Below are 12,251 nucleotides of genomic sequence, written 5' to 3'. Positions count from 1 at the left end.
TGGTTCCTCCCAAAGATGGCCCTCAAAGCTCTGGCCTTCCCTATCAGCTAAGAAACCTGAGCCCAAAGAGGATGTTTCCCCCCAGTAGTTTCAGAGAAGCTCTGGAGAAATAAATCATTAACACGATGAGAAACAACTCACTGATTCAACTTGGGTGATATTTGCCCACCCCAAGCCTCTGATCTACCAGGCCTATATCACATTTTTACCCCTGAAGCCAGGGGTGTACCATCAACCCCCACCCAGACCACATGGACTGAGAAAATGGGAAAGGAACAATGGTCCCCCAAAGTCAAAGCAGAGTGCTGTTCTCAAGAGGAGGACTGGGTGCTGGGCTGCAAAGGGAACAGACATCATACACCCATACAACCATGTGGAAATGTCAAAACAAATGGAATTCGACAGCAGGCCAGGGTGCAGAGGCAGAGCTGAGACTTAATGGATTTAAGGTGTGAGTTAACCCTTGGGAGTGAATCAGACTGCCTGGGGAGAAGATAGAGCAAGGCAGGGTGTGAGGACCTCCCATCAGGAAACAAAGATTAGGAAGGCAGCTAGAAGAGGAGACCAGAGAACCCAAATTGGGCACCTTAATGGTAACCTATGAAGACAGAAGGGTCAGGAATATCAGCCAAGGGATCAAGGGGGTGAAGACTCCTGATGACAACTGAATCCTCTGACTAGCAGGTAGTCTGTCATCTGGCAGAGCACAATGACAGCAGAGGGTGGCTGAAAACTTACTGCAGGCAGTTAGGAAGAGGATGGCAGTAAGGAATGATGTAGAGATCCCACAAGGCAGGGGAGGGGTGACCAGAAGCCACAGGTGATGGGGGATGCACAGTGAGATTTGAGGGTGACTAGGAGTGGAATAGCAGAAAGGGTTGTGGCTTATGCCAGAAGAGGTCTGGAGAGGACAAATATGGCCCTTGGGGCAAAGGGCAGGGCAAGGCCACTTGAGACTAACCTAGCAAAGAAATCTGAGAAAAGGACCTAGGTGCCTGGCGTGGCAGGGATGGTTGGGTGTGGTACAGAAGCAGGGGCAGGAACAGACAGTGACACACACAGAGGTACTGTCAGATGAGGTGACATCTTGGTTACTGCATTATGGTACCAATTGTCCAACCTGTCTTATGGGTGTGGTTTGCATGACATGGAAATAAGCATCTTCTTTTAAAGATTTTTAAAAATATGTAACATACATAAAGTACATATGGTGCTCTAATCTCAAGTGTACATCTTGATTGTTTACATATATATACACCTGTATCACATAAGGTTCCCTCCTACCCCTTCCCAGCCCATTGAGGCCCCCAGGGGTTACCTCTATTCTGACTTTGTCATCTTCAGTTTAGTTTGTTCTTAAACTCCACGTATCTGGCCTCTTTCATCTAACATAACATTGAATGGATTCATCCATGTTGCATGTACTGATGGTTCCTGTTCTTATTGCTAGGTAACATTCCATTATGAATATACCACAGTTTACTCATTCTAGTGGTGATGGGCACCTGGGTTATGTCCAGGTCGGAACTGTTATAAATAAAACTAGTGTCTTTTTTTCTTAAAGAATTCTCATTCTGCCCCGGCCAGTTTGGCTCAGCAGTTAGAGCCTTAGCGGGGGGAACAGAGAGTCCCTGGGTCTGTTCCAGCTAAGGGCATGTACCTCGGCGGCAGTTTGTCCCCGGCCCTGGTTGGGTCCTGCGGGTGGCAACCAGTCGATGTGTCCCTTTCACGTCTATGTTTCTCTCTCTTCCTCTCTCTCCCTCCCACTCGATCTGAACAAAAAATGGAAAAATGTCCTCCAGTGAGGATTAAAAAACAAAAACAAGAATTCTCATTCATTTTCACCCATATATGTGCAGGCCCTCGCACAGGTACCAGAGCTGGCCAGCCCTCCCTGGGAGGTCAGGCCATGGGTCTTCTCTCTTCTAGTCACGTATTTTCAGGGGAAGTAATGTCCTCACGGGTGGGGGTTACCGAGTGTGAGGAAGGGGAGCAGGAATACCTCTCATAAGGCTTACTCCTCTCTTCTAGCCTCCTCTCCCCTGACTGCCGGTGCCCAGAGCCTTCCTGACTCCGCAGGGGGGGCTCGCCCGCGGCCCCCCATGAGTGCGCCCGGTTGACCGGCGGGGCGGCCGCGGTGGAGCCCGGACGCCGCGGGGGCGGCGGGGTCATGGCCTCGCTGGACCTGCCGTACCGCTGCCCCCGCTGCGGGGAGCACAAGCGCTTCCGGAGCCTGTCGTCGCTGCGCGCGCACCTGGAGTACAGCCACACGTATGAGACCCTCTACATCCTCTCCAAGACCAACAGCATCTGCGACGGTGCTGCTGCTGCTGCCGCGGCAGCGGCGGCTTCTGGCTTCCCGCTGGCGCCGGAGCCCGCCGCCCTGCTGGCGGTGCCGGGCGCCCGGCGCGAGGTCTTCGAGAGCACGTCCTTCCAGGGCAAGGAGCAGGCGGCCGGGCCCTCGCCCAACACACCCCACCTGCTGCACCACCACCACCACCACGCGCCCCTCGCCCACTTCCCTGGCGACCTGGTGCCCGCCAGCCTGCCCTGCGAGGAGCTGCCGGAGCCTGGCCTCGTGCCCGCCGCCGCCGCTCGCTACGCGCTGCGCGAGATTGAGATCCCGCTGGGGGAGCTGTTCGCCCGCAAGTCCGTGGCCTCCTCCGCGTGCTCGACGCCGCCGCCCGGCCCCAGCCCTTGCCCTGGGCCAGCCACCGCCTCTCCCGCTTCCCCCTCGCCCGCCGATGTGGCTTACGAGGAGGGCCTGGCGCGTCTCAAGATCCGCGCGCTGGAGAAGCTGGAGGTGGACCGGCGGTTGGAGCGGCTGAGCGAGGAGGTGGAGCAGAAGATCGCAGGCCAGGTGGGCCGGCTGCAAGCCGAACTGGAGCGCAAGGCTGCGGAGCTGGAGACTGCGAGGCAGGAGAGCGCGCGGCTGGGGCGCGAGAAGGAGGAGCTGGAGGAGCGTGCGTCTGAGCTCTCCCGCCAGGTGGACGTGAGTGTGGAGCTGCTGGCCTCGCTCAAGCAGGACCTGGTGCACAAGGAACAGGAGCTGAGCCGCAAGCAGCAGTGAGTAGCCCGCAGGGCCCTGTGAATGAATTTGCCTGCCAGTGTTCCTGAATGGGAGGAGACCATGTGTGTCATTGTGCTACTGCCACCACCACGAGTGTGGCTATGAGCGTGTCTGTGGCCATGGCTTATGGGATCTGTGGCCAGAGCATGTAATGGTGGTGCACGTGGGGCCGAAAGTGCCATGACAGTGTGTGTGTTTAGGAATGGGAGTCCATGGCAGTATGATTGTGTGCCTGTCTGTGACGACTGTTTCTCTTCTTTATTCTCCTAACCAAGGCTAGCTTCTGCATTATGGTACCAGGTTCTCTTCCCGTTTGCCCACTGAAAGACATAGCTTAATTCTCCCTTCTCCCTTTGCCCTTATCAGATTTTCCCTATCTACTATATCATTCCTAAAAGCACAGAAACATAAACTCATTTCTGCCATTTGCCATAACCCTACCTGACCCTTGAGCTGCCCCTTTTCTCTCCTCCTTGCAGAATAATTCTTTAAAGTATTGTTTATCCTCCTTGTCTCCAATTTCTTTCCCTACATCTCTTTTGAACCTACTCTGATTAGGTTCCACCATTGTCCTGCATGTCACCAATGACCTTCATGTTGCCAAGGCCAAGCCATCATCTTATTTGGCCTGTCAGTGGCATTTGATACAGATGGTCTTGAAATACTTCTTCATTTGGTTTCAGGGCACTCTCTTGGGATCCCCTATGTCTTTGCTGCTTCTCAGTTTTGGCTGGCTTCTCCTTATATCTCTGGTCTTTAAATGTAAAATTATGAAATGTGTAGGTATTATTCATCTGTCCCCATATTGATAGATGCTCCATGGTGGCAGGAATTTTTCTCTGCTTTGTTCACTGCTGTGTCCCCAATAACTAGAACAGTGCTTGGCACCGAGAAGGTACTTGGTCAATGTTGAGTGGATGCATGAACAACTGCATTTGGGAGTAAATACTCTTGTGACTCTTAAGTGTTCTGTGTGTATGTGAAATTCCTGGAGGGTGGTAGTGCAATTGGAAGTATGCTTCTGCATCTGAGAATGTTCCTGAAAAATGTGTGTGTGGTGTGTGTGTGTGTGTGGGGGTGGGTGAGTGTGTGACTTGGAGTATATGCTGGCATTTCTGTGTGTGCCATCAGGAGGGACAGTGTGCCTGGGCCTGTTCTATGTGTACCCATGTGACCATGAGCAGACACTGCCGGCTGCTGTGCCCATGTCATTCCCCACTGACCATGGCCTCCTCCAGAGCGTGGGTGGGCGGGCAGGCCACGGCACTGGGGTAAGAGACTGCTCCGGGCCCAGGGAGGTGGTGCAGATCGACCAGTTCCTGAAGGAGACTGCTGCACGAGAGGCCAGCGCCAAGCTGCGGCTGCAGCAGTTCATCGAGGAGCTCCTGGAGCGGGCTGACCGTGCAGAACGGCAGCTGCAGGTCATCAGCAGCAGCTGTGGCAGCACACCTAGTGCCAGCCTGGGCCGTGGAGCTGGGGGAGGTGGCGCTGGGCCCGGGCCTCGGGGTCCAGGCAGAATGGTGAGTGCCCACCTGCCTTCCCTCCTCCACCTGTGCACCTGGCTTCCACAAACTCCCCTCACATGTGGCCTGATGTTGCCCCTGTAATGCTCCCTTCTTTGGCTCTTCCCCATGAGCAGACTCTAGGCCTGAAGTAGGGGGTCAAGGAACAGGGGAGCCCCTTTGAAATGGCAGAAGTGCAGGCCCCTGAGGCTGAAGTGAGGTGTGACCTCTGCAAATGAGAGCCCAGGAGCCACAAGATGGGTCTGGGGTGCTGGGTGGGTATGCGGAGGGGGCTGGTGAGCCTGCCTCTCGGCTGTCTGTCTGTCTATTTGTCCATCTTTCCCAACTTTTTTCCTTCTTCTCTCTCCTCTTTTTCCATCTTGCACCCTGTTTTACCTGCTCCTTCTCATCCTCTTGCCTCCTCTGCCCCCTTCCCTTTCCTCCCGCTCTGGGGGCCCACAGCGAGAACACCACGTGGGCCTGGCCATGCCTAGCACATATGCGGTGTCACGGCATGGCTCCTCTCCCAGCACAGGGTAAGCCTCGGGCCCAGCCCTCCCCACACAGCCCTCCCCACACAGCCCACCCTCACCCTGGAAAGATCCATTGGCCCACTGGATGGCTGACCCGTCTGGAGGCTGACCCCTCCTCTCCCCATCCTCCTTGGGTCACCTCTGTCTGTCTGCCTTTCCACACTCAGAGGGGGCTCTTGGAAAGTAGGGCGGGTGGGTTGCCCTTGGCTGCTGGTAGGGGTGGAATGGGGAGTTCAGGCAGGCCTGGTGCTCCTCCCTTCTCCTTACCATGTGGTTCACCCCATCCCAGGGCCTCCAGCCGCGTCCCAGCTGCATCCCAGAGCTCAGGCTGCTATGACAGTGACAGTCTGGAGTTGCCCCGGCCAGAAGAAGGGGCCCTGGAGGACAGTAGCCCTGGGGGCTTGGGCACACGGGCCCAGGCTGCCAACGGTGGCTCAGAGCGAGCTCAGGCTCCTCGAAGCTCAGGCCTGCGGCGCCAGGCCATTCAGAACTGGCAGCGTAGACCCCGCCGACACAGCACGGAGGGGGAGGAGGGTGACATTTCGGATGTGGGCTCCCGAACCACCGAGTCAGAAGCTGAGGGCCCCTCGGAAGTCCCCCGCCCTGGGCCTGCTATGGCTGGGCCCTTAAGCAGCTGCCGGCTCTCAGGTGAGTTCTAGGAGGGTGGGCAGAGAGGCCAGGCTTTCCCATGGTGCAGGCCCTCTCTGAGGACACAGGCCTGAGGCAGTACATCTCCTGGGCTCCGCACCTCCTTTCCCCTTGCGCCAGACTGACCACAATGAGAATGATAGGTTCCCACCAGCGCCCTGCAAGCCTGGGGCAGGAACTTGTGTGACAGGGCAGTGCTGCAGCACAGGGCGCTCAGGTTGGGTTTTGCGCAAGGATGCCACATCTAAGGGGGTCCATTTATGTGGTGGGCTCATTGACCTTTACAGGAGAGTAGCTAGGTGACTCTGGACTCCGAGGCCCTTGGAGCAGTTGGAGGGGGGCACCTTCCCATATACAAACAAGGCCATGCACAGATGTGGATGGGTCAGAATCAGCAGGGGAAAGGCTTCTGGTTGGGGTATATGGCTGCCCCCCGTGACTGTTTTGGACAGCCTCTTGCCTGCCTTCCGTTTATAGAGGCACCATTTCTATCCATCCATACCCTAGCCTTCCAAACCTTTTCCTTCAAATTTGACTCAGATGCCTCATCTAGGGGGTGATTTTAGACTATGTGATGGTATATTACGTTAAAAAGAATATACTTGAGGAAAGGCTATCTTTTTCTAATTTGAAAAATTAGGGATAGGGGTGATGCAGAGAAGGGGGAAGCAGAGGCCCCTTGTCCTCCCTCCCAAGGCGCTGGCCCCCAGCATGGGTCTCATGCTCATGCCTTCTCAGCTCCTACCCTACTGTAGCTCCTCACCCACATCCTCATGCTGGCCTTTGACCCTCCACACTGACCTTTTCCCCTTTGGTATTATGCAGCCCGCTCTGAGGGAGGCAGTGGGCGGGGTCGGCGAGCAGAGAGGGGCAGCCCCTCACGGTCCAACGAGGTCATTAGCCCGGAGATCCTCAAGATGCGAGCTGCCCTGTTCTGCATCTTCACCTACTTGGACACACGCACACTCCTGCATGCCGCCGAGGTCTGCCGGGACTGGCGCTTTGTGGCCCGCCACCCTGCCGTCTGGACTCGAGTGCTGCTTGAGAATGCCCGAGTTTGTTCCAAGGTGCCTGTCTCTGCCTGCTGCCCCTGCCCTCCCACTCATCCCTGCTGTGAACTCACACACACACACACACACACACACACACACACATCCTCGCCCTTCTCTAGCATTTGGTCCCTCCAGGTCTGGTCCTTGCAACCCTTACAAGACCCCAACTCTTGCCTGGCTTCCCAAAATGCTCTCATGGGGCCTCCTATCCTGGAGCTGGTCCTCCTCCAGCCAACCAAGCTGAGACCTCTCATCCCCAGGAAATCCCTTCTCTCCCTGCAGTTCCTGGCAATGCTGGCTCAGTGGTGCACCCAGGCCCACTCGCTGACACTGCAGAACCTGAAGCCTCGGCAGCGGGGCAAGAAGGAGAGCAAGGAGGAATATGCCCGGAGCACCCGGTGAGGCCGTGGTGGGTGGGTGGGTGCTCTTGGGCTATAGACCTGGAATTACGTGGGGATGCTTCCCAGACCAGGAGGTGGCCACAAGCCACTCCCTGATCTCTTGGCCATCCCCAGTGGCTGCCTGGAAGCAGGGCTGGAGTCCCTGCTGAAGGCGGCGGGGGGCAACCTGCTGATCCTGCGCATCTCCCACTGTCCCAACATCCTCACCGACCGTTCGCTCTGGCTGGCCAGCTGCTACTGCCGTGCCCTGCAGGCCGTCACCTACAGGTTTGTCCACCCTGTCAGATGCAACCCCAAGAGGGTTGGCCTCAGGCCCAAGGGATCCTTGGCTCTGCTCTGCATACCCTTCCCCCAGGGCTCTCAGGCAAAGGATCCCAAGAGAAAGGAGCAGAGGCCACCAGGGTGGGTGCCCCAGCTTTGTCTTTTCAACAGGAGCGCTACAGATCCCGTTGGCCATGAGGTCATTTGGGCCCTGGGCGCAGGCTGCAGAGAGATCGTCTCCCTCCAGGTGGCACCACTTCACCCCTGGTGAGCACTGGCAGGGGTGAGGAAGGGACAGAGTTGGGTGCGTTCTGGGGCTGAGGACTGAGCAGATCTGGGCTCACTCCATCAGCTGGTTCGGGAGACAGGTTCACATTAATCAATTTGTGTGGTTAGGCGTTAGGAGCAAGGCTTCAAATCAGACCTGGGGTCGTCCTGGCTTATAGCAGTGTGACTTTGGGCGACCCAATCGTGCCTCAGTTTCTCAACCTGCAAAGTGAAGGAGGTATTAGGGATCTGTTAACCTTATTAAGACTGTTGCTGGCTCAAATGAGATGTGTCCATAAAACCTGCAGGGCCCACGGTGAGTGGTGAAGAAACACTAGCTAGAAGTAGGTAGGGTGGTTTGGCATGTGAAAGGCAGTTCAGGGCGGTCAGTGCATAATGTATCAAAGAGCTGGTTGTTGGAGAGTCCAGGGTGTGAGGTCCCTCATGACTCTCCTTAGAGCTCCTCTGACATGTCAGGCTTGTCTTCTGCCTGCACGTTGCCCTCCAAGCCCTCTCTTCATATGACAACTCCTCCCAGGTCCTCCAATGTCCCCTCACTAACACCCCGGTAGAATTTATCACTGCTCTCCTGCCTTCATTTCTACTGCACCTTGTCTCAACTTCAGCTGTAGTTCGTTTTGCAACAGTTTCTCTGTATTTCAGTCTCTATAAGACTCGTGGTTCTCAGGGCAGAGGCTGAAAATGTCTGTTTCCACAACCGTGGTACCAAGCACGCAACAGATGCCAGAGCAGCGTCTGTGGCCTGGGCAAGTGTTGAGGGATGAAGTGTTCAGGAAAACAGCCGGTTTGGTGTGAGTGGTGGGCAGAGCCAAGCAGTGAGTGTGGAAAGGCAGGTTATGGCCAGGTCAGGAAGGCCTTGCCTAAGGGGGATTTTTAGATCTTAAAAAGTGGATTACATCAGACAGGTAACATTCTTTGTCCCCCCAGTCACCCAATGTCCACTCCTTCAAGGTAGGGACCATTATCTATATTATCACCACTGTATCCCCAGGGCCTAGCTCAGCTGTTCTTGGCTGTAGTAGACATAACCATTTGTTGAATGACTGAGTGAGAGGATGTAGGAATGACTGGCTCACCCTCAGCAGTTTGGAGGATGAACTGGCAAGGAGTCAGAATCTGTGGGTCTTGACAGGAGGTGAGGGAAGAGGAGTCAGGGATGATCCTAGGTTTCTGACTTGAGCAGTTGGGGTGGTTGGTGGGGCCCTTGGCTGAGGGAGACCCCAGAGGAGGAGCAGCCTTTGGGTGTCATGCAACCAAAGGCTTTCCTGATGGCCCTCCCTTCCCCCTATTTTCCAGCCAGCAGCCCACAAGGTTCAGTAATCGCTGCCTGCAGATGATTGGTCGCTGCTGGCCCCACCTCAGGGCCCTGGGGGTTGGGGGCGCCGGCTGTGGGGTGCAGGGCCTGGCATCACTCGGTGAGTCTTTGCTTGGAACTGGGGTGGAAGTTGGTGGGAAGCAGGCACGGGTGGGACAGTGAAATCTCGGAGGGGCTCTGTGCTGCAGCCTGGGTGGTAGCAGGAGCACCAGGTAGGCAGGAGGTGACCTGGGGGTTTCGTCAGCCGGACCTCCCCTCTTCCTCTTCCTAGCAAGAAACTGCATGCGGCTGCAGGTCCTGGAGCTGGACCACGTGTCGGAGATCACCCAGGAGGTGGCAGCTGAGGTCTGCCGGGAAGGCCTGAAAGGACTAGAGATGCTGGTGCTCACGGCCACCCCTGTCACCCCCAAGGCCCTGCTGCACTTCAACAGTGAGTGATGGGGAACGCGGGGCGGGGTGCAAGTGTCAGCTCTTACCATGCCTTGTCAGCAAGGAGCATAAACAGTCCCCTGTCACTCCTAGTCAGCAAGCACCAGTGCTGGGTTCGAATGACCAGGGTTCTAGTCCTGGCTTTGCCACCAGTGCCTTCAGAGGCCAGCGTGGCATTCAAGGCCTTCCAGCATCTGGTCCAAATAGTTCAGTTCAACAGACATCGATTGCTCTGTGCTCTACCCACGTTGGAGACAGGAGCTATGCAGCATCATCTGCCCCCATGTGAGCCTCCAGCCAAGGGCAGAGGCAGGAGAAGAGACAGGTTAAAAGCATGGGTTCTGGGGCTTTATTGTCTTGGCTCTCAATTCTGACTCTTCTGCTTATTGCTATGTGACTTTGGACAATTTACTATGCGTCTCTGAGTTCTGTACCCCATCTTCTAAGATGATTTTATAGATTGAATGGGAGGATTAAATGAGGTGATGTGTGTGAGCCCCCAAGGACAGTTCTCCAAAGGGAAGACTCTCCCTGGTGTAGACTCCAAGTCATGCCTCCAGCCATCCACTCCACTTCCGGTCATTCCTCTTCCTGCATAGAGGACATAGGTGCCCAGCTTGGGCTGCTCACACACATAAAGTGAGACCATCATCCAAGACCATTTGACTTTTGGTAGGACCCCATGTCCTGAGCACTGAAGGTTCTTTGACCTTATTATTTCCAGGATCCAATTCTTCCATCACCTTCAACTTCATGGCCTTGCCTTGGACTGACCACCAGAACTAACTACTCAACCTTCAGAATCATATCTAGTTCCTAAAGCCCTTTGCTCCCAACTTCTTTGATCCTTGTCTCCCCTCCTCCGTGCTCCAGCCGAGACCCATCAGCCTCACCTCAGCTGCTCTGTCTTTATAATTAATTTCCAAATGCGCAGGTCATAGCACACCTGTCCCCTCTGCCAAGGAAGTGCCCAGAGTTTCTGCACAGCAGTTGCCTACTTTCTTTCCGAGTCCACAGCCTCTGCTCTTTGACATCACCTTCCACCTTCTGCTGTTCGGTCGAGCCCTTAGGCAGCATGGGTCTGCTCTCCTGGCTGTGTTCCCAGTGTCTGGCATGTGACTGTCTCAGTAGGTTCTGGTTTCATTAGTGCCAGGAGAGGAGGCAGCCCATTGCACAGGCCTAACACGGGCCCCCACCTTACTCACCTTTGCCCAGGCATTTGCCGGAACCTCAAGTCCATTGTGGTCCAGATTGGGATTGCCGATTATTTCAAAGAGCCCAGCAGTCCTGAGGCCCAGAAGCTGTTTGAAGACATGGTGACAAAACTCCAGGTGAGGCATTGGCTCTGAGGCCACCCAAGACCCCACGACCCTAGGCTGGGGCTGGGGACTTGGGTATGTTATATGAAGGTCTGACCTCTGTGTGACCTAGAGGAGTTGGCCCCAAGGAGAACTAACCCGGTTCGGTCCGCAGGCCCTGCGACGGAGGCCCGGCTTCTCGAAGATCCTGCACATCAAGGTGGAAGGCGGCTGCTAACCCGGGTGAGGGGCGGCAGGGCCCCTGCCAGCCCCACCCAGGGCACTCTCTTTGGACCTCCAGAGGGACCCTGATTTGGACTAGACCTTCAGAGGCCTGGTGTTATCTCTGGCTTCCAGGGAGGGGTTGACAGTTTCCTGTCCTTCTCCTGAGACAGCAGAGCAATAGGCCTGACCCTGGGCACTGACTCTCCAGGCAGGGGCTTGGACAGAAACTGCCCCCGGCTCCCACCCAACCTCCAGCTGGAGCAGCCTTCTGAGCACAGCCAGCAAGAAGCTGTCACCACCAGCACCTGGTGTCTTCACCCTGTGGGTCTGCAATAACCACCCAGTGACCCTTGGCTGCTCAGGCTGCTCGGGCAGGCCTCCCATTCTTGAGGCCCAGCCTCTTGGTCAGGGTCCCCTCCTAGGCCCCAGGCCAGAGGGGGCTCCTCAAGGCAACTCAGACTTGGTAAGGAGGGCTCTTCTCCCCACCCTGCTCCACCCCAGCCCTCCTGGGGCACCCCTTCAGACAGCCCACCTGGGCTTTGGGTCTACATTCTTTTAAGGATAACACACCGGCCTAGGGGACTGGGCATGTGGTCAGCCCAAGGTGGGGGATGGGGGTGCAATGAGGTAATGGGACTGGGCTTGGAAGGGCAAAACATTCACCCAGATCTCCCCAGGACCCTGAGACCATCCCTCACAAAGGGAGAAATTGCTAGGAAGAGAAAAAAAGTTTTTACTGATATGGACAAGACTCCCTCACCCCCTCCCCAACAATCACATACCCCACGACACACCAGAGCTAAATTCCGAGCTAAAAGTGCATGTTCCATGCCTGTCAGCAATCCCAAGCCTCTGGAGGGTCAAGGCCCTAGCTCTGGAAGACCCAGTCACCTGTGAGAAGCAGCTTCTGTCCTCAGGAGTGGCCTTCTAATCCAGGTGCTTGGGCAGGTCTCTGAAGGCCTTTGGGTCTCCACGGCTGTGTGGGAGGGAGTCACTGGGATGACCTCTGTGTTGGGGCCTGGAGAAGGCCAGTGGAGGGTGGCTTGGTTTACTTCCTTGTCTGGCTAGCTTGCTTAAAGATGTAGCCCTGGAAGGGAGAGGCTGTGGGGCCAGGAACGAGGAAGAACACCCTCATTGGACTTGACCCCCTTCCTCGGTCTCAACTGGTCCCATGGGCTGAGGGCTCTGTTGGGATTTTTCTGCCTGGGGCCAGTTCTGGGGCCAAGCCA

At 56.0% G+C, this 12,251-nt stretch overlaps 1 protein-coding gene across 1 annotated transcript; it reads left to right on the top strand.

Moving 5' to 3' along the window:
• Positions 1–2,170: 2,170 nt before the first annotated feature.
• FBXO41 (F-box protein 41) lies at positions 2,171–11,085 on the top strand. The gene is made up of 12 exons (XM_036263299.1): positions 2,171–3,066; positions 4,365–4,590; positions 5,035–5,108; positions 5,395–5,753; positions 6,579–6,820; positions 7,088–7,203; positions 7,321–7,473; positions 7,639–7,734; positions 9,052–9,170; positions 9,342–9,500; positions 10,715–10,830; positions 10,973–11,085. Exons 1-12 carry the CDS (start codon positions 2,171–2,173, stop codon positions 11,033–11,035), a joined length of 2,619 nt encoding a protein of 872 aa, XP_036119192.1. The 3' UTR covers positions 11,036–11,085.
• The last annotated feature ends 1,166 nt before the right edge of the window (positions 11,086–12,251 follow it).

Source organism: Molossus molossus, unplaced genomic scaffold, assembly GCF_014108415.1.
Source record: "Molossus molossus isolate mMolMol1 unplaced genomic scaffold, mMolMol1.p scaffold_m16_p_15, whole genome shotgun sequence".
In the NCBI taxonomy this organism is placed as follows: Eukaryota; Metazoa; Chordata; class Mammalia; order Chiroptera; family Molossidae; genus Molossus; species Molossus molossus.
Note: the sequence above shows the minus strand (reverse complement) of the source record. Positions and strands in the feature narration are given on the sequence as shown.